General features: G+C 36.4%; 1 protein-coding gene across 7 annotated transcripts in view; it reads left to right on the top strand.

The window, feature by feature from the left end:
• LOC113041306 (signal peptide, CUB and EGF-like domain-containing protein 3) overlaps positions 1 to 27288 on the top strand; it is a 92787-nt gene that overhangs the window by 50051 nt on the left and 15448 nt on the right. For 3 of the 7 annotated variants that reach the window (XR_003275377.1, XM_026199767.1, XM_026199766.1), the window contains exons 5-9: positions 3719 to 3865; positions 5476 to 5592; positions 10940 to 10990; positions 16214 to 16330; positions 20304 to 20426. Coding sequence is in view for 6 of the 7 variants with exons in the window: in XM_026199767.1 (XP_026055552.1) it covers positions 3719 to 3865; positions 5476 to 5592; positions 10940 to 10990; positions 16214 to 16330; positions 20304 to 20426 (555 nt within the window). In the remaining variant the exon portion in view is untranslated. The remainder of the gene's footprint in view (positions 1 to 3718; positions 3866 to 5475; positions 5593 to 10939; positions 10991 to 16213; positions 16331 to 20303; positions 20427 to 27288) is intronic. The other 4 variants (XM_026199769.1, XM_026199770.1, XM_026199768.1 and 1 more) reach the window with 3 other exon arrangements.

Genomic DNA, 27288 nt, shown 5'->3' with positions numbered 1-27288 from the left:
TGTTTCTTAGCCCGGACCTGACCCGGCCGTGATGAATGGGTCTGCAGTCCTGATGAAGTCGAGAGCTCTCAGACGCTCAGTAAGTGATACGACTCGCTCTCCTAGCACTGCTTTTGAACTCCAACATGATTTACGTCTCACTTTTTGAGGTCTACATCAAGTGAGCTTTGCATTTTATACAGCTTTTCCCAAAGCTTCGTTCTCAGTTTACTCTGATTGCTCCCATGAAGGCCTTTAAAATGACTACAGTACTTGTGGAAAGCGTGGAAGATACAGTCATGAAAAAAGTGGATTTACGAGATTCAAACTGTAAAAATGCACAGAAGTAGTCGTTTTTTTAATGATTAAAAAAAGCCTTTTCTGCTCAGCAAGGCTGCAATTATTTGATTAAAAATGTAGTAGAATTGTGAAATATTAATGCATTTAAAAAAAAGTACAATTTTTTTTTTTGAATGTATTTCAAAATATAATTTAAACCCCCAAACCCTAATCTTTATTATTATTATTATCAATGTTGAAAAATTTGCTAGCCTGTTTTCCATGAAAATAAAAATAATAATAGTTTATACACTATAATAAGGTATTTGATGAGTTTATGTCTTGTAAAAAAAAGGTAATTGTGTCTTTTTCTTCTGCATTTTTTTCTTTTCTCTTTCTTTCTTTTTCTTCTTCACATTTGTGTATTTATATCTTCTGATATATCACAGTTCTGACCCTTTTATCAGAATTGTGAGAAACAAATTAAATTAATTAGATTTTTTATACCATGGCAGAATAAAACTGTTCTTCTACTTCAAATTTTTATGAAAATTGTTATCATTTAAAAAAGATTTTTTGATGATATGACATTTTAGTCAATAGAACATCCTTTATTAAAAAAAAAAAAAAAAAAAAAAAAAAATATATATATATATATATATATATATATATATATATATATATATATATATATATATATATATATATATGTATGTTAGTTTTTTATTTTTATTTTTTTTTTATTGATATCAAACTTACTGAAAAATTTGCATGATTTGGTCATGCCAGACGTTAATTTCAATAATTTAGACTATTCGTGCATAAAAAATAGTACATTATCATTTTAAATAATTTTGCATACCTTAAGTAATATTAATAAGAAAAGCCTTAGTTTGATGATTAATGGGGAAACTTATTGAGTAATTTTGCCGGTCAACTTTTTTGAGCAATAAGGCTTGGGCAGTTTTCCACTGAGAATGGGTACCAAATGTCTTTCTGGCTACATCTCACCTGTTGTCCACTGACAGAAACATTGGTCAAAACGTTGCCCCGTGTATCATCAGCCTTGCTGTATGTGCAAAGTTGGACATTGCCATGCAAACAAACAAAGAACACATGCCACTGGAATGATCCCATATTTGACTGTGCTCTGAAAGGTCAGTAGCAAGCGGTTAAAGTTGAAATGATTCAAGCTCTGACGGGTTAATGCTTCGCAACATTAACGTGAGTCATGTGAAAAGACCTTAAGTATCTGGATTCATGGAGTCAGTGGTTTACCAGTGACAGAAGTTTCCTCATCTGTTTGTTTTTCAGGGAATCGTGCAAATATGCCTCATTCTGAGCCCGAGCCGTTGATTCTTAATGCACAGCGTCAAGACGTCTCTGCAGGCCGATGGCGTTCAAACGCTTGCTGAAACATCATCATTCACGGCCGTGGCCAAGAGATTTAGACCCAGAGAGTGAATTAGAGAAATTGGAAAGTTCCTCACACACATCGGTTCCCAAGAGTGCGAGAAATAAAAAACGGTCCGATGTTGTTTTCTGGCAGTAGAAATGGAAAACAAAAGGTTCTAATTAATCAAAGTGATGCGGGCAGATGTGAAAGGTTGTGAATTACTAATTGAAACCAAAACGCTCAGTCCTGTCGCCCCTCTGTCCACATTTGTCAGCGGTTTTCATCTGTGGAGGGGAAAGGTTTCCTGTAAAGCCTCTTCTAAAATACTGCCCTCGAGGGCTGTGTGTGTGTGCGTCTAAGTTTGTATTTCTGCTCTCAGTGTTGTTATTTGAGGCCTAAACTGCTACATTTTATTAGAAGTATTTTGACCTAACATGTAAAGAGATGGGCTGTTTGAAAAAGTTACTCTTAAAAGCTGACTGAACAAACATTTTGCAGATATGCACATTTAAAATACACTGATTGGCTATTGTTGGGAATAGCATGTTGCTTTACTGTTTTGACTCTTTGTGTAGTATGTAGATATGGCATTTTCTGTATTCAGGGAATACATTGGTCAAATGTGCAGTGTTGTATCCCACAATGCAATGCCATTTATTTGAAATTTCATTTCCATGTGACGAAAAAAATAATAAAAATGTATAAAAATTACATATTCACGAACTAAATTCAATTATAATTGAATGAAAAAAATATATATATAATTTTTTCGTTCAATTATAATTGAATTTAGTTTGTGCATTCATTTGAGCTTTTTATTTTTGAGCATTAATTTGAGCTTTAATTTAATATAATTTAATTTAAGATTTAATTCTTGAGCTTTAATTTAATTTGATTTGTTTATATTTTTATATAAATAATTTATTTAATTTGCACACATACACACACACACACACACACACACACACACACACACACACACACACACACATATATATATATATATATATATATATATATATATAATATTTAATTTATTTTGTGCGTCAATATTTGAGCTTTAATTTAATTTAATTTAATTTAATTTAATTTAATTTAAGCTTTATTGCAATTTATGAAAATGACTTTTTATAGGTTTAGTTTTACTTCACAATAACAGCAAATTGGATGCCAATAACATCATTATAGATGCTCATGATGATGAGGTCATTTGACAACAATATCTCATTTTAACATTTTAAATATTATGACATAATGCATTTTGTTTCACATACGTTACAAAATAGTAATGTAGCAAAGTGACATTTGGAATGTTACTTGCATTTTTTTATTTAATTTTTCATTGCTTTCATGAACAAATCATTTTATGTTTCTTTCTCGAAGTTTGGCTGCGTATATACAGTACATGACCCCTGTCAGATAGATGTGATATAAGCGGTTCTCTCATATAACCTTGGATACAGATGCTCCCTTCAGCTCCCTGCGGCTCTTTCCCAGGGTGCCGTGGGTCTATTGACACAGATGCGTCCTGGGGTCTGAAGTCAGTGGGGTGCTTTCATTCTCCTCTTACTCTTCAAACACTGCTGAACATGAATCTGATCTGGGGTCAGGCAAAGAAAAGCAACACTCACCCGGGTTTGGGCTGGTTCTGGTTCTGAACGACTGCTACTTTTCTCACCGAGCAGAACTAGACGTACGAACGCTCTTACACTGAGTCTTGTATATGCTGCAAACTAAACTAGTGTGTATATTTTAGTATTCTGTATGTTCACAGGAATGTTTGTGTACTGTGTGTGCTTAGGCTCAGATTTGTGGGTAAACTGAAGGAAATCCCAAAGCTGCTGTTCCTGAGAGTAGCTTAAATGTTTCCTAACCAGAAGTGATAAAAGTTTAAAATGTCCCAAGTTTTTGAGAGTGAGAATTTTGAGCCAATGTGTTTCATTTTTTATATGCATACTCTATGCTCCACTGTTCAACAGTTTGAGCCCAGTAATAGTTTTTAGGAAAGGAATTCATACTTTTATTCAGTAAGGGTGCATATTTTGCTCTTTCTTTATTCTGCAGTGCGTTTTAATGGAACTAAGGACGTGCCCACCTGCATGGATAAAAATCATGGCTGTGCCCACATCTGCAGAGAGACGCCCAAAGGAGGCATCGCCTGTGAGTGCAGACCTGGATTTCAGCTCACCAAGAACAACCGAGACTGTAAATGTGAGTCAAATCACAGTTCATCAGTTACACACTCCCCATGGGAATATTAGAGGCATTTGAAAACTAATCTACCTTTTTTTATGGGATGAATGGACAGGACAATGGATGGATGGATAGATAGATGGACAGAATGATGAATTGAGAATCAATCGATGGAAGAGTGAATGGATGGATTGATAGATGGATAGATGTGTGGATGAATGTATGGATGCACAGAATGATGGATGAATGGATAGATAGATAGATAGATAGATAGATAGATAGATAGATAGATAGATAGATAGATAGATAGATAGATAGATAGATAGATAGATGCATACATGGATGGGAAGAATAATCCATCAATGGATGATAGATGGATGGATGGATGCATAGATAGATGGATGGTGGGGCAGAATGATGTATCAATGGATGGATGGATGGATGGATGAATCAATGGATGGACAATGGATTGATGGATAAATGGACAGAATGATGCATGAATGGATGGATGGACAGAAGGACACATGAATTGAGGATCGATGGACGGATGGATGCATGGATAAATGGATAGATGCACAGAATGATGTATGAATGGATGGATGGACAGAACGATACATGAATGGATAGATAGGCAGGTGGACAGACTGATGGATGAATGGATGGATGGACAGAACAACGCATGAATGGATGGATGAATGGATGGATGGACAGAACGATACATGAATGGATAGATAGGCAGGTGGACAGACTGATGGATGAATAGATGGATGGACAGAACAACGCATGAATGGATGGATGGATGGATGGATGGATAAATGGACAGAACGATGGAAGGATGGGCAGAATAATGAATGAATGGCTAGAAAGAACGATGGATGAATAGATAGATGGATAGATGCATAGATGGATGGGCAGAATGATGCATGAGTGAATAGATGAATGATGAATCAATGGATGGACAGAACAATGGTTGGATGGATGGATGGATGTTGGTTGGATGGATGGATGCATAGATAGATGGATAAATGGACAGAAGGATGCATGAATGGATGGATGGATGGATCGATGGATGGATAGATGCATGGATAAATGGATAGATGCACAGAATGATGCATGAATGAATAGATGGATGATGAATCAATGGATGGACAGAACAATGGTTGGATGGATGGATGGATGTATAGATAGATGGATAAATGGACAGAATGATGTATGAATGGATGGATGGACAGAACAATGCATGAATGGATGGATGGATGGATGGATGAATTAACAGAACGATGGCTGGATGGGCAGAATAATGAATGAATGAATGGCTAGACAGAACGATGGATGAATAGATAGATGGATAGATGCATAGATGGATGGGCAGAACAATGGTTGGATGGATGGATGGATGGAGGGATGGATGGATAGACAGAACTCAATGAATGGATGGATTGACAAAATGATAGATGGATAGGCAGAACGTGAATGGATGATGGATGGATGGACAAAAAAATGGATTAATAAATGGAATGATAGTTGGATGGATGGATGGACAGAGGGATTCACGAATATTTATGGATGGACAGAATGACGGATGGAAACGGTTAGTGATCTCTAATCCTGCTGTTGTTGTGATTTAGTGACGTGTAACTATGGTAACGGCGGCTGTCAGCACATCTGTGAGGAGATGGACCACGGGCCGAGGTGTTCGTGTCACATGAAGTTTGCGCTTCACACTGATGGGAAGACCTGTGTAGGTGAGTTCCACCTTCTACACCACCACAGCACTCCACCTGGCCAGCTGCTGCAACTACACTCAACACCTCTGACAGTCTTCACCAGCTTTATCCAGAGGACACTGATTAGACCGGCAAGAGCTGTCACTGGAAGACAAAAAATAGTCAGTCAAACAGAAAATAGTTTCAGAGATTATGATGTTTTGCTGAAACCAATAATGTGCTTAGGGGTTCGTTTAGTGAATAGGGTTGATTTTGATTTCACATTGACTTCCTAGTGAACTCCAGACATTGTTAAAGCAAAGCAATGGCTTTAAGAGACTTCTGATGGAAACTCTGAACTTAATGTTCTGTGAAGTCCAGAGTTTGGCTTGATTTTATGCGGTGGAACCAAATCTCCGAGCTTCACGCGGCGTTCAGAACGTACAGTGAGAAATGACCGTTCTGTGCATCTCTGGTGTTTTACAGTGAGCACATAGTCCTTTAGTTACGCGTCATTTACATGCATATGTTAGTGTTTCCATTAGTGTAGTCACGGATGAGGATTTACAGGCGTTGTGGGAGCTATAAACTGAAAGTTGAGCGCAAAAATACACTTACGCATGAGATATAAACTTGATGTATTTGAGCATATATCAAACTTAGGAAATCAAGATCACTGAATGTGAAGAGTTATGTGCTTTCCTGTTCTAGTTGTCTTTTTTTTTTTGCTTAACCTTGCTCGCTTGACTCACTGAACACATTTCCCGTCAACTTTTAACGTTATTAAAAAGCACTGATTGGTCATAACGTTGTTTAAAGCTGCAGTTTGTGATATATGAGCCGTTAGCATCACCAAATAAATACAGATGGTTTCTTTATAGTTGAATATTTTAGTGTTTTAAGATCCAAAAAAATGACACACAGCAGCTTTACGGCCTGAATAAGTGTGTGTGTGTGTGTGTGTGTGTGTGTGTGTGTCAATAACAGATGTTCTGAGCACCTCTTTACCCAATCGCAGCTTTGCTTTGTATTTCTGCAGCCAATCACAGCAGACCTCTGTATTATCGATCACTGATTTATGAATCTGTAGCGATCCACAGCAGTCTTGCATCTGTTTACACCAGGTCTGAATTACACGTGATGCTAAGTTTGAAGAAAATACCTAAATATCTGAAATATCTAGAGAGCGATTATATGAAGATTCATTATGTATGTTTTATTTAGAGAGTGGGATAGATAGATGTATCTAAATGTATTGTTTATAAATGCATAAGATTTTAAAAAACATTATTAGATCTATTAGCATTTCTATTTAAATGTATACATTTTTTTAAAATGTATTGATATTTTGTTTCTCTATCTTTTTGTACTATGATCTGGACATTTGGTGTGTGGTTCACCCATCATTTTCGTATTTTTGTTCATGCAAAAATAAATCTAATAATATTTAATACTTTGTTGTTTAGTCACGCTGACCTCAAATGCCAGTATTACTGTGAGTGACAGAAACTGATGCTCATAAGAAAGACACTTTTTATCTGTGTTTTTGGAAGCTGAAAATGGATTTTGGGAGCGTCTGCTGAAATAGTTGGAAAAGTCATAAAACAAGCAGACCCACAGACTTCAGGATGGCATTATGAATCCTGAAGCTAGCAACCGGCTTCACATCCAAACAGAAACAAACATGCACACGCTCTGGAAGACAGAGCTTTAAAATCAGCATTTCAGCATGCAGCCTCAACGTCAGGGACCTTGTTTCCTGAGCGAACGGCGGTTAGTTTGGCTTCTGATGCATTTCTTGCACGCCTCTTTTACTCTGGATCCCGCTCTTATGTCAAGGTCTCACTCAGACGCCCTATTATTACCCCTCTGTTCCCCCGAAACCTGCCAGCAGCACCGCAAATGAGACGTCTGGCTTGTCTGTCGGCCCCTGAAGACCAAACCAAGCGCTCTGCTGAGTAAAGCGCAGGCCGCAGAAGCCAGAGGGCCGCGGTGAATCTGTCAGGGTCGCACATTTCCCCCCACAGGAATCCAGATCGAGCCGCTCGCCCAAGGCTGGGCTGCGGTCGCCAGGTCGCTCTCTCACGAGCTCTAATAGGCCAGAAAGCCACAATAAAACAAGCTGAACTTATTAATGAGCCCCTGTTGAGCGATGGGTTGGAGGCACAGAGTAATTGATGTGGCCTACCCACAATCCCCTGAGGAGATGGAAACAGTTCGCATGATAAGGGAAGGTGAGGAGAGAGGCTGGATGGATGTCTCTTCAACGACAGGCACTTCTGTGTCCCGGAGGTCGAGTTTTAGAAAACAGACTTACTGTATGAAAGTCACATTTAAACTTTCTTGGAAACTTTTTATTGCATGCCTTTATTATTTCTTGCAACTTTTTAAATGCAATAGTAAAATATGGTTTTTAAAAAAAGTTGCATTTATTTGATAAAAAAAAATACAGTAAAAACAGCAATATTGTGAAAAATGAAAAAAAAAAAACTTAGTTTAATATATTTTGAGCTTTTCAGCAATTTTCATCTTGTCTTTAGTGTAATAGTAATAGAAATCTTTATAAAAATTACAAATGTCTTTACTGTTACTTTTCAGCAGTTTCATGCTATTTAATTTAATAATATCAAGTTAATAAAATAAAATATTCATATATTTTAAATATTATTGTAATTTTATTTTAGTTTAAATTATATTATTTATATTAGTATTATTATTATTATTATTATTAATTAATACAACTGATTAGAAACAAAAAACAAAAACAAAAAAACAAAGAAGATATTGAAAATAACATTTATGGCCTAATAATAATAATAATTATTATAATATACAAATATATACAATTAATACTGTTTTTTATATAATTTCTCATTAGCTTACTTTTTTAAAATAAAATGTAAAAAAATACTACAACTACTAATAATTATTAAATAATAATCAAATATATATATATAATTAATAATTATTACAATAATGTTATTAAACATCAAAATGTTTTTATATTGTAAATATGTGTAAACAATATAAATATTATGTATTTATTAGATTTTTAAAAATGTATTTTTAGATCTGTTATAATTTTCATTTTAATGTATTATAGCAACAAAATGAATTTGAATTCTTCGTAGTTGTTGTCAGAAAACTGTGTAAGTTGAAGAAACATTCAGCACAAGCTTTCAGTTTGAATTCTTTTAAAGTCTTGCCATCTCACTGGTTTTCCCCCTCGCTTTGTTTACAGCATATTAAGAATGAAACAGTTCAGAGAACCAGACGTAGCATGTGTTAAAGACATTTTAAGATGCCATTGCAGTGATTTGGTCAATGACTGGAGTCTGACCAACACTTCAGCATCTCTGGTTGGATTCGCCCCGACGGCAGAAATAGCTTAGCGTTTACATCAATGAATCAGATCGCCTGTATTTTCGTTAGTCAGACCTCATTAATACAATAGGATCCTTATGAACAATTTAGCTCAGAATAGCTTCTAAGTGATCTCTGCTCATTTTTTAAGTGAACATCCTTTGATTCGCGGCTCTGCGGTATAGCTCTCGGACTTTAATCTCGCAATGGAGTAAATCAATCACTCTGATCTCACTGGGTGGCTTTTGTGTTCCTTGAGCTACTTCATCTATTCTCTTCCCCTCTCTCTTCATCCTTATCGACTGCTTTTCTCCAGTGGTGATGGATTTCGGTCGCTCTGATTACTTTTGCACTTTATATGGCTTTCATCCTTCTCAATCTGTCACTGACATCTCGCTTTGCCAAACAGGTTTGGTTTGAAACCGCACAATGAGTGGAAGGGATGGCAATAAAACACACACTATCACACATCCACAAGTAATGACAAAAAATACCTGAAGAGAGCAATGCGTTAGCATCCCCATTCATCTCAATGGCAGTTTCAGTCATTCGTGCTCTGAAGTGGTGATGAAATTGGGTGCTGGTAAATATGATAATATAATGATATATTTGAGGTTTTAATGTTATTTGCATACAATTTATACAGTCAGAAAGCACAACTACTTTTTAATGGTCCTTAATTGATAATGGTGCTCTTTGTAGACATGATCACATCTGTTGTTGTTTTTTTGTTTTTTTTACTTTTTTGAAATCATTTGAATTTGAACTGCAATCAAAGATTTCGAATCATTTGGAAAGATTTTTAAATGTATTTTTAGTGAAATCTTTTGTGCTCAGCAAAGATGTATTTATTTGTTAAAATAAGACACAGTTAAACAGAAATATTGTGAAAAGTTATTACAATTTCAAAGAACTTTTTAATATTTGAATACATTTTAAAATGTAATTTATTCCTGTGATCAACGCTGAATTTTCAGCATCATGGCTCCAGTCTTCAGTGTCACATGATCGTCCAGAAATCATTTGAATATGCTGATTTGCTGCTCAAGAAACATTTCAGATTTTTTTGCAATGTTGAAAACAGTTTTGTGGCAACAGACATCTATAGTAGTTATGACTTGAACCTTTTTCTTCATAGCAAGTAGTAAGTGATGCTCACTTTCCAGTGGAATTCAATCTTAATATACCCAAAAAGAATGTGAAAACGCTAACAGCTAACACCTAACCGCTAAGTGTTTTTCCACATGGGTCCAGGCATCTTCATGCGATCCTACAATCAAACGACATACCCAAGCCCTCCGCATAAGCCAACGGATTTGCACGAACATTTCCGCAGAAGTAAGACACTTAGCAAACAAAAGGGTTGTGGAGATTCTTAGCCTGAGAGAGATGCTAATCTGAAACAGATGCTCCCAACTGGCTGGTACACACAATTCCAAAGCATCATATTGTTAAGACCATTTGTTTCATAAGCAGTTCAGTTCAATGGGCTTTGATATTTGGTAGTTTTCTGTTAAACTGAGAAGTCACCGCACAGGTAAGTGATTGAATGTCTTAGATGAACAGCAGTGGGAATCATTGAGTTTATCTCTGTATGACACCAATTCACACCTTCGTGCTCATTTCGAATGTTTACCCTGAAGGCTGTAGTCAAACTCTCTTACACTAACTGGTCTGCATCTATCTGCTCTGTGTTGAGAGTGTTGTCTTGTCGATGCATGAGAAGACTAACACTCTGCCTTGTTGCTCTCTGTACGAAAGTCAACGAAACTGATTTAACACCATGTTAAACATCATATTGGACTGCTCAGACTCAACTAGTTTGATGGTTAAAGGGGCTCTAAACCAGCTTAAACCAACTGCAATCAGTACACAACTCTTTATGAACTCAGTTGCTCCGGTAGCCTTATAAAAGGGTCATTTTGAGTACTAGGGCAACTAAAAACTAATTTGACTGGCCAGGGTGTTTTTTTTCTTGGAAGACTAAGCAGTGTTTTGTGTGTGTGTGTGTGTGTGTATGCAGAGGAAAGAAGTACCCCTCATCAGCCACTGCAGCCAGAGCTGTTACCCAATGGTAAATATGACCATTTCTTTAGCTTGATTCCTATTGGCTACTTCTTTCAATAGTGGGCGTGGTTATGCTGGAACTCTTACTAACCTTTATCGCACCAGTTGCACCAATTCTTGGCTAATTTCTCCATTCTGACAAGCCAGGGGATCAGCATAATGCAATTTACCTCCCAATAGTTTACCCTATGGTAAATATGTCAGTTTCTTTAGCTTGTTTCCTTTTGGCTACTTCCCTTAATAATAGGCGTGGATATGCTAGAATGCCTACTAACCTTTATCACAGCAATTTCAACATTTGCACCAATTATTAGCTAACTTCTCATATCTGGCAAGTCAGGAGATCATCACAAAGCAAATTACCCCAATTAATATGGTTATCCAAAGGTGAATAAGTCAGTTTCTCAAGCTTGCTTTATATTGGTTCTTCTTTCAATGGTGTGTGTGGTTATGCTGAAACTGTTGCTAACCGTTATTACACCAATTTCAACATTTTCACCAATTATTGACCAACTTCTTCATTCTTGCAAGTCAGGAGGCCGCCACAATGTCAATTTACCCCCATTAAAGCGGTTTACCCAATGGTGAATAATAATACTTCTCCTGTTTAATTCCTATTAGCTGCGTCTTTTCTTAGTGGATGTGGTTATTCTGGAACCCTTACTAAACTTTATTGGATTAATTCTTGGAGATCACCACAATGCCATTTTCTCCCATTTAAATGGGCATAGTTATCCAGGATGTCTTACTAACTTTTATTGCACCAATTTCAACATTTGCAACAATTCTTGGCAAATTAAAACAAATAAAAAGTAAGGAGATAAACAAAATGCAATTGACCTCCATTAAAATGGTTTAGAAATTTGGAAAATAAGTCAGTTTCCTTAGCTTGCTTTCTATTAGCTACATCTTTTAGTTGTGATTGTGGTCTTGCTAGAAACTTTATTACATCAGTTTCACCAGTTGCACCAATTCTTGCCCAATTTATTTATCCTGACAAGTCAAGAGATTGCTACAATGCAATTTACCCCAATTAAGATGGTTAACCTAATGGTAAATAAGTCATTTTCTTTAGCTTGCTTCATATTGGCTGCTTCTTTCAATAGTGGGTGTGGTTATGCTGAAACTTTTACTAACCATTATTGTACCAATTCTTGGCCAGTCTATCCATTCTGGCAAGTCCGGAGATCATCACAATGCCATTTACTCCCATTAAAATAGTTTACAATTTTGAAAACAAGTCTGTTTCTTTAGCTTGCTTTCTATTGCTTACTTCTTTTAGTCGTGGACGTGGTAATGCTGGAATTCGTACTACTGTAACCTTCATCACACCAAATTCAACATTTGTACCAGTTCTAGGCAAATTTCTTCATTCTGGTAATTCAGGAGATCACCGCAATGCAATTTACTGTACCCCTATTAAAATGGTTTTCCCCTTGAATTGTCTGAATGAAACTTTACTTGCAACATTTTCACTGGAAACCACGCATTCTCTAAGCAAGCAAGTTTAATGATGTTTTAACAATGAAGTCTCTGCTTTGCAAAATGGGTCAGATTTGTCCCAAGACTGTGACCTGGGATAAATTTTTGCAATGGAATTCAATTCGACTTGCTATAACATGTCACTGTACTTTGTTTTTCAAAGTGCCTCACGCATGACTTCAAATTGTGAAAGCGTTTGGTTTTGGGTGCACAGTCTGCACACTTTTGATTGCACAAAGCTCTGAGACTATAAATGAGACTCATCGGTTTGGCACTAAATCTGCATTCTGACTATTGGTAAAATGCACTTGTCTTGGGATTTTGTTTATTCGGCCTGAAATAAGCACACAGCAAATACACCAATGTCCAGCTTTTGTCCCAGTACCAACAACTCGTCTCACTTTGTTTCTCTTTCTGTCAGCTCATACTATTTTCTCACCTTGGAAAGCATTGGTGTTTTTGAAAAACAAGCTTGTTTGCATGTCAACCTGTTAACATCAGAGCAGATTTAATGAGGACCGATGTGTTTGGTTAAGGATTGGGAGAGACCAGTGCCAACAGCTGTCATATTTACCAAATAGCTCTACCTCTGGCGGCATGTTCCCAACTTGTTGCAACCCTTATAGTAACTAATTGTGCCAACATTTACAATTGTGAGTGGATTCCTGAGCACTAGCGGAATGTCGGTGGATGGTTTTGCTTAAGTAAGGTGAAACGTCCAATTACAGTGATGGCGGTACAAACATGCCAGAGGGTCTGGGGTTTACATGTATTATTGGACAAAACACACATGCAAATCAGACTGAGACTTTCTTTTCTTAACAGCTGTCTTTTTTGGTTAAATTTTCAAGGGCAGGCAAGAACAAGGGCAGGTGAGATGATCCAATCTCCTGGGAAGCCATTAGACAACCTAATTGCAGTTAATTGAGAGCAGTCTAGAATTTTGCCTCGGTAGAAAATCCTTCTCCCTGAATTTTCCTTGGAGGTGGTTTTACATTAGCAACGGGCCTGCTGGGTACTAGTTAATGAGTGCATTTTCCCACTCTTAACATTAACTCCTCTCAAAGAGTGTCGCATGGAGAGAGTTTATGGAGATAATGGTTGCATTAAGTGTTGGGATGTGACCAAAGCCGAGTTGTTCACTTGAGTGTTTCTGACACAAGTGCAAAGGGGTTTGAACAGGTCTCGGCATGCACAGGTGCCTCAGAAACCAGCCGCTGCTTCGTCTGTGTTGCCTGAGGACAGTGTTAGATGCTTGATGTTTGAAGTGCATGTTTGAAGTCTGCAGAGAAGGTCTTAACATAGTTTATTTGTAGCTCTCTCCTGCAAGAGGGGCCTGATATCTTTGGCAACAGACATCAGTCTGAAGCTACTGTAAAGATGGAATTATAATTGTATCTCGATGAGGTCTGCTAAATTTTTATTTTTATATTTTATCAAGAGCATTTAGATGGTGCTTATGCATGAAAAACATGCTGTTGTAATGTTTGAGTTGCCCTGAAAACCTTCCCAGTATTTGCTAATCTGCTTCTTAGTGGTTACAAGGCAGTTAAAATAAAAACAGAGTTATTCTGCTTTAAGATAATTTATTGATTATATATATATATATATATATATATATATATATATATATATATATATATATATATATATATATATATATATATATATATATATATATATATAATTTACATTTAATTTAAATATTTTTTTTTATTTGTGTAATATTTTATTTTAATAGTATTAAAATATGAGACCATGAGTTGTGTGTAGTTATTTTATGGAAAACTGATCAAAGTGATTTGATATATTTTTCATATTTTATATTTATTAATGTTTATATTTAAATATTATGTATGTATTGATGGATGGATGTAAAAATATTATATATATTTTTTCAATATTGTGTATATGTTTTTTAGAGCATTAGTGTTCATTAATAATTTCATGGTAAAACTGATTACAGTGATTTACTGCAAGATATTCTGCACAACTCACAAATCTTTATTGTTATTTTTTTATATATATAGTTTTTATATTTCATATTATTTTAATTTTAAAGTATTAACATGTACAGTTGTTTTAATGTAAGCTGTTTTAATTCAGTTGAATCATGTAGTTAAACAGATTAGAGTGATTTACTTTGACTGTTGAACTGATGTCATTCAGCGTACGCTTGACCCGTGAAAGAGGACTCCTTCAGACAGTCGGCTGAATAACGCCAGAGTTTGGTTTGATGGTTAACTCTGCTCACTGCACGGATCATTAGCGTTCAGTGGAAAGCGTGCTTCAGTAAGCTCACAGGTGTCTCCCAGTGAATCAGACACCGCTTATCATCTCCTCTATCAAAAGATTATATTTATATCCACTCACACAGCTGAATCAAATCTTTTCAGATGAGAGAATTTCCCCTCACAAAGGCGAGTGTTTTGTGTGTGAGCGTGTTCCAGCTCTCAAAGCCGTAGTTGTCAAGCATTATAATCAGAGATTGATGCAGTTTGTGAATCTCGAAGCGTGTTGTGACACAGATCTGCACCCTGGCACACACCTCCAACATCTCGCTCACTCTCAGTCTCTTTTAGAAAGTTGTTCTGATGAATGCTAGCAGAGCTCTGTGACAAACCCTTATTCATGACAGTTATTGTGCTTAGATTATTAAGTGAGCAGTATAAGGAAAGAAAACATCTTTTTATTTATAAATATATCACCATACAGTCAATTTAAATGTTTAAGGTTTTTTGCATGTATTGTGACAATGGCAAGCACTAATAAATGAATAATAATAAATATAACAATAAAAAAAACAACATTATGTATGTATTTACTTACTACACTAAATTCTAAAACTACCAAGTAGAATCAGTAATAATAATAATAGTAATAAATAATTATCATTATAACTATTATTAATCTATTTCTATATAAGCATGATATATAATAGATTTTATATAACTATAGATGATTGTTTTAGTTGTCTGTGTATTAATACAATTAATATAAATAAAATAATTCAATAAAATTTAAAAAATAATGTTTAATTATTTATTTATTTATTATTACTAATAATAACGCAATTAAATAAAATAATAATATTATTTAATCATGTTTATTTATTTATCAGCGTCAGTGTATATAATAGGGTTTTTATTGTTGTTCTTCGAGCATTATCTTTGTTGATTACCCCAAACCCTGAAAGTAGCAAATAAATATATGTATTTTTGTTGTTGTCAATGTAATTGTTATAATTAATTGTTATTGTTGTTGTTATTGTTTTTATTAATTATTGTTATTGTTGTTAGCATTTAAAGGGGTCATATATTTGTACAAAGTGACTGAAAGACATTTTTTTTAATGAGAGTTGATGATTTCAGACTTGAAAAGTTTAACAAAGTTTAAGTTTATGTATATTTGAAACGCAGTGTCATGGTCAATGTGTGCTGCTTAACAGATGCTTTAGCTGAACGCTGAACTCTAACCCCACTGTTGGGCAACGCTCATACACTCAATAACAAAGTGTTCGACAGGCGTTTGCTGCTCGCTTGCATGCACTGTGATCCAGACCAAACTAATCAAAGCTGTCCAGAGTGTGCAAGATGAGATGTTCTTTTGGTTTAATATGCACATATGCTGTATGTTAAGCTGTTCCTGTTCTGACTGCTGCTCTGTGTGTTTGTGTGTGTGTGTGTGTGTGTGTGTGTGTGTGTGTGTGTGTGTGTGTGTGTGTGTGTGTGTGTGTGTGTGTTTTCAGAGACGTGTGCAGTTAATAACGGAGGCTGTGACAGCACGTGTCATGATGCCGTGACTGGAGTTCGCTGCAGCTGCCCGGTGGGATTCACCTTACAGCCGGACCGCAAGACCTGCAAAGGTATGATCATCCTCTGATGTCACAGACAAATCTAAATGTCCTAATGAGGAGCGACATGCATTCTTCTGTTCTAGTTAAAAGAGAAAATGATGCATGAAGCGATAAAACCCCAGCAGATTATAAGACAGGTTTTGAGGGGTCGATGAGAAAAATGTAGTTTAACATGAAAGATATCAAGATGGATAGATAGATGGATAGATATGCAGATAGACTGATGAAGGAATGGAGTCAGAAGGATAAATTATGGATGGATGGATGGACACAGATGGATAGATTGAACAATGGATGGAAGAATGGATGATGATGGATGTACAGACATACAAATGGATAGATGGAAGAATGGATGGAGGAATGGAGGAAGGGATGGATAGTCGAATGGATAAATTAATAGATGGACGGATGGACAGATGGATGGATGGATGGATGGACAGACATACATATGGATAGATGGAAGGATGATTAATGAAAGTATGGATGTATAGTCGAATGGACACATGGATGGATGGATGATGGATGGATGGAAGAATTGATGGATAGATGAATGAATGAATGGATGGACATACGAATCGAAAGATGGAATTATAGATTATTGGAGCAATGGATGGATAGTCAAATGGATAAATGGATAGATGGACAGATGGAAGAATGATGGATGGATGGATGGTTGAATTGGCGGATGATGGGTGGAAAGTTGGATGGATGGACGGACAGACAGATGGATAGAAGAATGGATGATGGTTGGATGAGTGGATATATGGGTTGATGGACAGATGGATGGATGGATGTTGGATGTACAGATGGAAGGATGGACAGATGGATGATGGATGATAGAGTAAGGTCATAGATAGAAATGTAGTTTAGGTAGGAATGGAGTCAAAAGGATAAATTAATAGATGGATGGATGGATGGACACAGATGGATAGATTGAACGATGGATGGAATGATGGATGGAAGAATGGATGATGATGGATGTACAGACATACAAATCAATAGATGGAAGAATGGATGGAGGAATGGATGGATAGTCGAATGTATAAATTAATAGATGGATGGATGGACGGATGGACAGATGGATGGATGGATGATGGATGGCTGGACAGACATACAATATGGATAGATGGTACGATGATTAATGGAAGAATGGATGGATAGTCGAATGGACGGATGGATAGATGGATGGATGGAAGAATTGATGATGGATGGATGGTTGGATGAATGAATGGATGGACATACGAATGTATGGATGGAATGATAGTCAAATGGATAGATGGACAGATGGAAGGATGATGGATGGATGGATGGATGGTTGGATTGGCGGATGATGAGTGGAAAGATGGATGATGGATGGATGGATAGATGGATGGACAGACAGACAGACAGACAGATGGATGGATAGAAGAATGGATGATGGATGGATGAGTGGAAATATGGGTTGATGTACAGATGGAAGGATGGACAGATGATAGAGTAAGGTCGATAGATAGATAGATAGATAGATAGATAGATAGATAGATAGATAGATAGATAGATAGATAGATAGATAGAGGAGCAGTGAGGTTCAATGGGCAGAGGAAATATTTCTCATCATATTACTTTGCAGAAATGCCGTTTCACAGCAAGGTTTCATCATCAGTCCTGGAGCTTTCAGCAGATTTTGAATTCACTGACAAGAAATCGGAAAACTCCCACTCAGACTCATTATTGCATGCCGTCATTTCTGAATTACCGTAATTATGAGTTCTCAACTTGTAAACAGCGTTCACGTCTTTGAAGATCTCATAATTACAAGTTGGGAACGTTTCATGAAAGCTCAGAGTTCTCCAATGTGACCATCTGACGTCACGTAAAAACCACCAAACGCTTCGGCGGTTAGCAAACCTACACCTCTATTTCTTGTTTATTTACTGTACAGGATTAATTATTATTTATTTCCTTAAAATAAACAATTCTTAATTCTTCTTTGTTGATATATAGGTATAATATATAGGTTTGTATTTGTACAAATTTAAATAAATTTTATTATTTTTTTCTTTTCTTTTTCTTTTCTGTGTCTACTGTGGGTGATGCAAAATTATCGGTATTTTAGTTACATTTAAGGCACCTATTGCTGCTAGGATTTAAGCAGAGTTTGTTTTTTACAAAATGACATACAGTCTGATCATTTTTACGTTTTTTTTTTTATACGGTTCCTCAATTTCTATAAAAAATTATTTTGTTTTCTTTTTGTTTCTGTAAGTGGTCCTCCAAAATTTTCAGCCACCTCGATGAAATTTCCATAATCGTAGCTTGATCTCGTAGCCCAGAAAAATGTCAGAAAAGTGTATATAAATCAACGACTGTTTTTAAGAAAGTAAAGAAGCATGAAAAATAGACGAGGGAGCACGAAAGGGTTTAACGAAGAATAAAAGTGTTTCCGAAAGGGTGAAGAGCCACTGGAAGTGCAGACTTGTGGGTTCGTGCGGCCAAGACTGGGAGCCTGCGTCGCCTCTAGCGCTCATAACGTTACGCTAACAAGAGCGATAAAAGAACATTGAGTTTTATTAGTTCTGCTGTAGAGGAAACAAAGAAAAACATCCCCAGACAGCACTGGCACGAGAAGACGTGGAGCCTCCTTCGGGCCCAGAGCGAGCGTTTCTTCTGCTCCTAATGCCGTTATTTTCTCCAGATGATGCAGCCTCTCTCTGAGATGAACGCCTCATTTACTCAGATGATTCAGTCGTAATCAGAAACATCCCGTGCAGCTCAATCAAAGCCAGTGGAAAGCAGGACAAGCTGATGATATATTGATCCCTGATTCCGAGAGAACAGGCCTGAGGAGACGTGATCCTGGAAGACTTCCTCCTGACGGAGTCCCACATTCACTCCGTGTGTGTCCGTCACAATCCAGTCGTCCTCTCTCATTTGCTCTTTCTCTTATTCTCTCCTCATTTCTTGTCTGCGTGCCTCAGTTTCTCACTTCTCTTCTTTGATTCCTGTAGCTCAAATGATAAGGGATCTGTGCTAGCAACGCCGAGGTCATGGGTTCAACTCCCAGGGTATACAACAACTGATATAACCCTGATTCAATGGAAATCACTTTGGATAAAAGCATCTGCAAACTGTGTACATGTAATCGTTTTAGATTTTAGAGGAGTGCTTAAGAAATATCACTGTTTAATATCACAGACTTAACATTTGGACTCAAATACGTTGCTTCAGAAAATAAAGGCATTTTCTGGCACCTGAAAGGAAATGAACTATATTTAAGACGCTTAAGGCTCCCAGGATTCAAGCAGAGTCTGCCTTTTTCCAAATGACGAACAGTCTGATTATGTTTAATTAAGTCTGCGGTCGAGGTGGATTCGTAGGTGAAATTAATTGGAAGAAAAGTGTGTTTAATTTTCTGATGACACAAAATTACTTTTAATAGTTGGTTCTTAAATATGAAGAGCTAAATGATGTGATTATGTGAGTAAGTTATTTTATGTAATTTATTATTCTGACTCTACACATTGAAAGCTTTTTTTTTTTTTTAAATCGAAGAAACTAAGAATTATTTGATTTGATTTGTCTTTCATTTGTATGCATTTCTATAGTTTCTATAAAAAAAATTACATTTTATTTTTTTTCTATGAATAACTCCCAAAAAATTAGATTTAAGTCTTTTGTATGCATTCACTATTTTGTTATTTTTTTATGTTTAAACTGACAGTTTTTTTTTTTTTTAGTGAAATGTTTTTAATGTTGTAAGGTTCCCCAAATTGTGTAAAAAAATATTTTTCCACCCTCTCTTGTTCTGATTCGAACAGTAAGCTGATATTTTAAGCCCAGATAAATCTGTCATATTTACGGTCAGTCACCCCTTTTACCTTTTGATTATTTGACGTGAATCCACCGCTGCTGGTTTGAATCACGGTGAGCTGAAGGGAACAGCGCTAATCCAGTGCATGTGTATCTGCTCAAACTCTCTCTCTCTCTCTCTCTTTCGGGACAGACATTGACGAATGCCGCATGAACAACGGCGGGTGTGACCATGTGTGCAGAAACACGGTTGGCAGCTTTGAATGCAGCTGCAAGAAAGGATACAAACTTCTGACCAATGAGAGGACGTGCCAAGGTAAACTAACCAATGACAATATCTTCATGTTAAAGCATGCACCTGTACAGAACATTGACCAATCATATCATTGAAGGATGTTGGAAAACGAGACAAAAATGCAAATGAGGTTGTAGTGTGCTGGACTATTTCTATGGATACTGTGGTCCAGCTGGGTTTATTAGGTTAGTTCAGTCATCCCACCGGGAACATTTAAGGTAACACCAGTGTTAGAAACACACACCTCCAGTCCCTCGCTGGTGTTTGAAATGCTCTCATCGATTGACGCTGTTACACACAACAGGACTGGGAATATTTCTGGAAACATGGATTGATTTTAGTCTATTCGGTTTCTCACTATAGCATCCTGCTGATCTCATTAAAGCATCATTTCAATCACATCTGAACCAAACACTCATGATTAGCTTCCATAATGGGGTGTATTTTAGTTATAAAATATAAAAATGACATATTTTTTTGAGCTATATATATATGAGTGTGGGAATGGTCTGTGCTCAGCACTTTGGCCGAAGCGTGGGCATCTCCTCCTGTCTGCTAAAATGCCATAACCATTGTTGAAAGGAATGTCAAGTGATAAAATAATCCATGACCTTTTGCCCTCGTCTACAATAGACTCCAGAGCTGGAGAAAACAGAATAGTCTGGCTGCTTTATGCTGGAAGTTATTTTTCCTCATACTTAGTTTTAGGAGTTTGTTCAGTTACCTTTAGCAAGTCAAGTCACTTTTATTTATATAGACTTCATACAATACAGATTGTTTCAAAGCAGCTTCATAATGATAACCAGGGGAAAAGCAGAATCAATGATGGAAAGCTCCTCAAATATGAGATCCATTCAAATTCAGCTGTAAAGCAGCGCTAAAAAAAGACAGAAGTGTTATTATTCAGCTTAATTCTCATCCAGTAGTGTCAATGCTATCAAATCCATATTATTACTTAAGTATCTTAGAGTGCATGTGAAATTTTGTGCATTTATTATTCATTTTTACTTACATATTATTGATGAACTTTAAAGCATTTGAGATGTAAGACTCAAGGTCTGATTTGCAATGCAAATGTATTTTTGTATTGTTGTCCAGTACAAATATCTTAACTTTCTTAAATCAAGATATATATTTACTTGAGAAGAGAAAACAAGTACATTTTTCTCATGCCATCGGTTTAAAGCATTTATAGAATATGCATTATAAAAGTAGTTTTGATGAATTAATTGTGCCTTGTAATGCATTTTTAATGTATGATCTCATGAATAATTTTAACCTCACTTATATTATTTCAGAATTCTTATCTATTCGTTTAGAAGGTATAATGCATTAAAACACATGCCAAACAAACCTATAAAAATTATAATGCATTTTAACTACAATTATTTCTGAAAAGATTATGAATACCTTTATAATGCATTAAGCACGAAGGCTTTAATTAAAGTGTTACAGATATTTTTTTCTTGTCATTTTGCTTCTCATGTAAATGTATATTGCTTTAAGAATATTTAGATGTTTACAATAGAAAACAAGACAAAAGCATTTTTGCATTGTGAAAGCTCTCGATGAATGGCAAAGCATACACGGCATGCATAGAAACCCTTTTTGGTGCAGGAAAATGTACGACCTGTTGTGCATTTGCAAAATAATAATTCCTTCAGTCCTATAAATCAGACTGCAGTCGTCATGAGGAAACGAGACGCTGGCGCTGAGTGAGTGCTGAGGCTGAAGCGTGTAAACAGACTGTTTGCACTATCTGAGGATTAACAGCTTCAGTGTTCCCCTGCTGTCATCAGCCCACCGACGGGACGCGTCCTTCAACACCTCTCCCAAAGCCTGGAGACATTCCTGGCTCTCTTAAGAGCTTTCTGAGGTGTATTTAGGGGGAGGTGTTATCAGATCCCCAGTATTCTGGAGGTGGGAGTCACTGATAAAGCCTGTATCTCCACTCTAGAAACAGAGCGGCTGTCATTTCACTCTCACAATGCCATTGTTTTAAACTGTGAGATTAAGTGGGACCTGCATGCCTGGGTCTATAGGGGTGAAAAAGTCAGAATATCTCACTTGTTGTTTTGTTAGGGGCCATTTACTTTTGCTCATACTCAGGGTTGGGAGTTGTCAGCTCGTAACTCTCAAATCATGCCGAGACGTGTGCTATTATTTGTCTAAGTGATTGGACTTACGATTTATGTCAGGGAGATGATAAAACTGATGTAAAAATCCCACAGAATTGCACGGAAAAGAAGGCCCAAACCAAACCAAAATGAGCCAAGACATTTAATAATATCACTGGTTTGAGGCCACTTGCAATGTTGGGCGAAAACAAAACTGAGCTGAATAATGACACTGTTTGTTTTCTGAAGAACTGCTTAAAGCTGAATCGAATGAAGATACAAACAAGACTTGAGAAGCAAAATTACATGGAAAAAAATACATAAAAATAAATTACTTATAAGAAATTAAGGCACTCTACACTTAAAACAAGAAAAATGTTAGTTATTTTTAACAGGAAATAATGCAACAAGCTCGTAATCATGACTATAAGTTGGAAAAAGGATGTTTTCTGATAGCACCTGAAGACAGCAGAGAAATGCTTTCGCTCAACACAGTGGAGTGTATTGTTTTGTTAACTTGGTGGTTTATTATTTTGAGTCGTATGGGACGTGGTAACACGCGGCCCTCTCACAATATATTGCTGTACACATCCGTCTCTTTTGCCGCACAGAAATATTCACACAATCATGCAGCACGTATCAGAAGATCTGCACTCCGGCGCAGTTAGCGCTCACACTAAACGATCTATATATAACCAGGGACTGCTAAATTTACGATCACAGTAGTCAAACGAACCAGGCTTTGGGGGGGGTTTAAGATTGCCTAGTGTGAGCACACCCTAATTATTCTCTCTACCCGCACATCAAGTGTTGTCCCGCGCCGCACTCTGCTGCGATGGGTGCCACGATCATGCAGGTCTCTAATAGGAAGGTGTCTGTTATAATATTAAGATCGAGATTAATTTGTTTTTCTATAACAAACTATAAAATATTTTCTATAAAAATGCAGTGACAAATAGCTTGTTTTATATTTCATTTAATTACATTAATGTTATAAGATTTACAATAAATATTATTTTAATAAATAAATAAACTGCTACTATAAAAAATTAATACTACTGTAAAAAAAAAAAATCACCTTATTTGTTTAAAGTGTTTGCAAACCAAAATGTTATTACACTTTTGTTCGTATAGCAGTAGGCCTACTTTAAATGGAAAAAAGTGCACAATAATAATAATAATAATAATAATTCATTACATTTATATAGTGCTTTTCTAGGCACTCAAAGCGCTTTACAATACACTGCTTTTCAATGCATTATTACTTTTGTGCATAACAATGCGTTTAATCGCAGACAATCATGCGATTAATCACGATTTTAAAATGTAATCGTTAATATATATATACATATATATATATATACATAATATTAACATAGATTAATAAATGTATTGTTCCATGTTCGTTTGTGTACCGCTCGCAAACTTTATACAGATAGTCCAAGTCTTCTTCTCTTCCTTTAGTGTATCTCTGTGGAAGAATAACAGCGCCACATACTGGTCTGGTCATGTTTACTACATCATTTTGTGTCGGTTTTGTGGTTTCGTGTGGATGCAGATATTTGTTGAGACGAAGGGGGGAAAAATGTGGGTTCATGTGGGCCTAAGATACTTAACATTGAATAATATTATTGATTTGACGGCACTGACACTATCGTATGAAAACAAAACTTGATCTGAATTGAGCTGGATGACAATAACCAACGATAAAATGTTATTAAACTTGAACTGAGCTGAAGAACAACACTGTTGCATTCTGCAGAGCTGCTTTATAAATGAACTGAGTTTGTTTCATACCTAATGACCATTGCCTTGACACTGATGAACTAAATTACTGTAAAGCTGCTTTTGAAACAATATGTGTTGTATAAAGTGCTGCATAAATAAATATGACTTCACCCTAGCAACTGCATCATGGCAATGGATTGCATGGACAAGCACCACTCACTTATTCCTTAGAAAATCTTGTTTCTAATATAAATAACCCCTTTGAATTCTGCCCTCTCTGTTACTGTTCCAAGGTTTTTTCCTTTTTTTCTTCTTCACGGTACCCACTTAGCACAGAGAACTGAAATGTGCAATGAAAGAATGAGAGAATGCAGCGCTGCACGTACACACACCTGCTGTCAGAAGCGCATACTAACGCCCAAACACTCTAAAAATACACTTCATTGCATCTTAGCAGCCCAGCCTGACCTTCAAAAGAGTACTTTTTTATATTTAAAACCTGTTGTTTTAAATCTGAGGCAGGGTTATAATTGGCTAGTTGACAAATAACATTTAATTCTGCACTCTATTTAAGGTGCTGAAACTGGTCACAGTTTCTCTTTTCCATTTATTTCCAGTCACCTTTTTGGTGACAACCTATCAAAATTCTGGACACTTTTACAATAAGAAAAAAGCTTAGAATAGCTTTAGATGAAATATAGCATGTCACTCTGACAGCCCAAAAGTCCATGCACTGCAAAAAAAACAGATTTTCCTGTATTTCTGTAACACTCTGCAGTACAAATATTAAACATTCTTAAATCTAGATACATTTACTTGAGAAGCAAAAGTACTTAAAATTATTGTCATTTTTTATTAAAATTATGTCACTTTATAGTTAAATCAAGAATATCTGCCAATGGGGTCAGGAAACATCAATTACATTTTTTGACCTCATTGGCAGATTTTTCAGCATACGGTCACTTAATTTTGACACATTTTTCAGAAAACAACACTGTTCTTTTTTTTGCCTCTCAAGAACTTGTATCTCAGTTTAACCCCTGGTGCTGCTTTTTGAGCACGGACCTGAAAATACAATTTCCAGCTAAAACTGGTCACATCTTGATTCCTAAAAAAAATTTTCAAAAGAAGACACTTGCAATAAAAAAAAAAATATATATATAATATATATATATATATACAAGTGTAAATGAAAAATGCACCAATAGTAGATGATATGAAATATATATATATATATATATTCAACTATAAACACGTTTATTCATACCAAATTTGAGGTAGATAATGCAAATATTGAGCTTTCAGTAAGGTTTTGTTTTGGGCGCAGTACCAAACATTTGGTAGCAATTTTTGCACCAGATTTTTCAAATAGTTATTAGTATCTTGGCAAAATATTGTCCTATCCTAACAAACTGTACATGAATGGAAAGCTTATTTATTTAGCTTTGGTGTCCTATACAAATCTCAATTTTAAAAACTTGACCTTTATGACTGGTTTTATGGTCCAGGGTCACATTTAGCCCACACAACCACATACACACTGCAAGGCATTGATTCAGCGAGGTGGCAGTAGGTTCTCCTGGGTTATATGGTACCATAATGTCCACAGCAGGTCCTCCAGTTCCTGTAAATTATGGGGATTTGGTGATAGCACAAACCTACTTCTCAGTTTGGTGAATTTGGAGGCCAAGGCATTAACAAAAATCCACTATCATGTTCCTCGAACCTCTCCTTGATGATTCTGGCAGCATTATCCTGCTTATAATAGTTATCACCGGCAAGGAACACTGTAGCCGCAAATCGGTGCATCTGGTCTGCAACGTTCGGATGCCTGACAGCTGTCAGGGAGTGTGATGTTGGGATAATGGGGCCTAAAGTGTCCCAAGAAAACATCGCCCACAGAATAACACCACCTGTGTCTGCACCACAGAGCATCCAGGTGCCATAGCCTCTGTTGGTATTCAGTATATCTGTGCTCAGCCATTGATGTGATGCAGCAGGAATCTTGATTCGTCACACCAGGCCACTTTCTTCTAATCATCCACGGCTCAGTCTCAATGATCTTGGGCCCCATAATGGTCGCTTTAAACAATGGCTGCATGACGGTTCGTCGTTTGGCTATTCGTGCACCACTTTTGTCACACACACTACAGCAGCACATAAATAACCTACAAGGTGTGCCATTTCCAAGATCAACGTTTCGAGGTGCCATGCCAACTCAATTTTTCCTTTATTAAACTGATAAATTGTCAGCTTGATTTTTCATTTTATTTTATGTGTGTGTGTAAGTGAGTGTTTTATATAGCAAATGCCAAAAATCTTTAACAAGTTTCAAACCATTTCAATGAATTAAAAAAAAATGTTTAATCAAAAATGAGCAAACAGCACCAGAGGGTTATGAATGTTCAAATGTTTGTACTTGAAAACAAGACGAAAACACTGAGATAGAACATCATTTTTCCAGTCTGCTGGTTGTTTTGCCTTTAGTTACCTTCGGAAAAGAAATGAAATCTGGCTTTTTACACTAAATCCAGGCAGTGTTGAGCCTCATGGGTATCAGAGGATGCATGTTGGGTTATTCATTGTTGTCTCTGGAGTCTAAAAAGTCCTTCAGTGTTATTCTCCTGCTGAGACGTTGAGTGATATCTCCCCCACTGCACTCACATCCAATCCCAGAACTGATGCTCACCAAAGACCAGAAACAGTGCAGACATCAGCAGGGTGATTTGTTAGACTGAACAAGAGTTTCTGGGGCATGTATTGATTGTGTAACCTTCATTTATGGAGCTGCTTCTTGATGCCACACTTGGAGGTAACCCGAGGAAGATGTGGCCTGAACTTATCTACAAAAAGTCTAAAAGCTTGTTAATAAGCTCTTTCACATACAAACTGTGAAAAAAAGTACAATGAGAATCAGTAGGGTCAAAAACGTGAAACAAAAATTAGAAGATGTGGTGAAAAAATTTGAGGCTGAAATACGAGCTGGACATTTTTGTTCCCATGTGATTCCCCGAAACAGAGATGAGGTGTACAGGGAA

This window comes from Carassius auratus, chromosome 23 (genome assembly GCF_003368295.1).
Source record: "Carassius auratus strain Wakin chromosome 23, ASM336829v1, whole genome shotgun sequence".
NCBI lineage: Eukaryota > Metazoa > Chordata > Actinopteri > Cypriniformes > Cyprinidae > Carassius > Carassius auratus.
The sequence above is the reverse complement of the archived record's forward strand: the minus strand, read 5'-3'. Positions and strand labels throughout refer to the sequence as shown.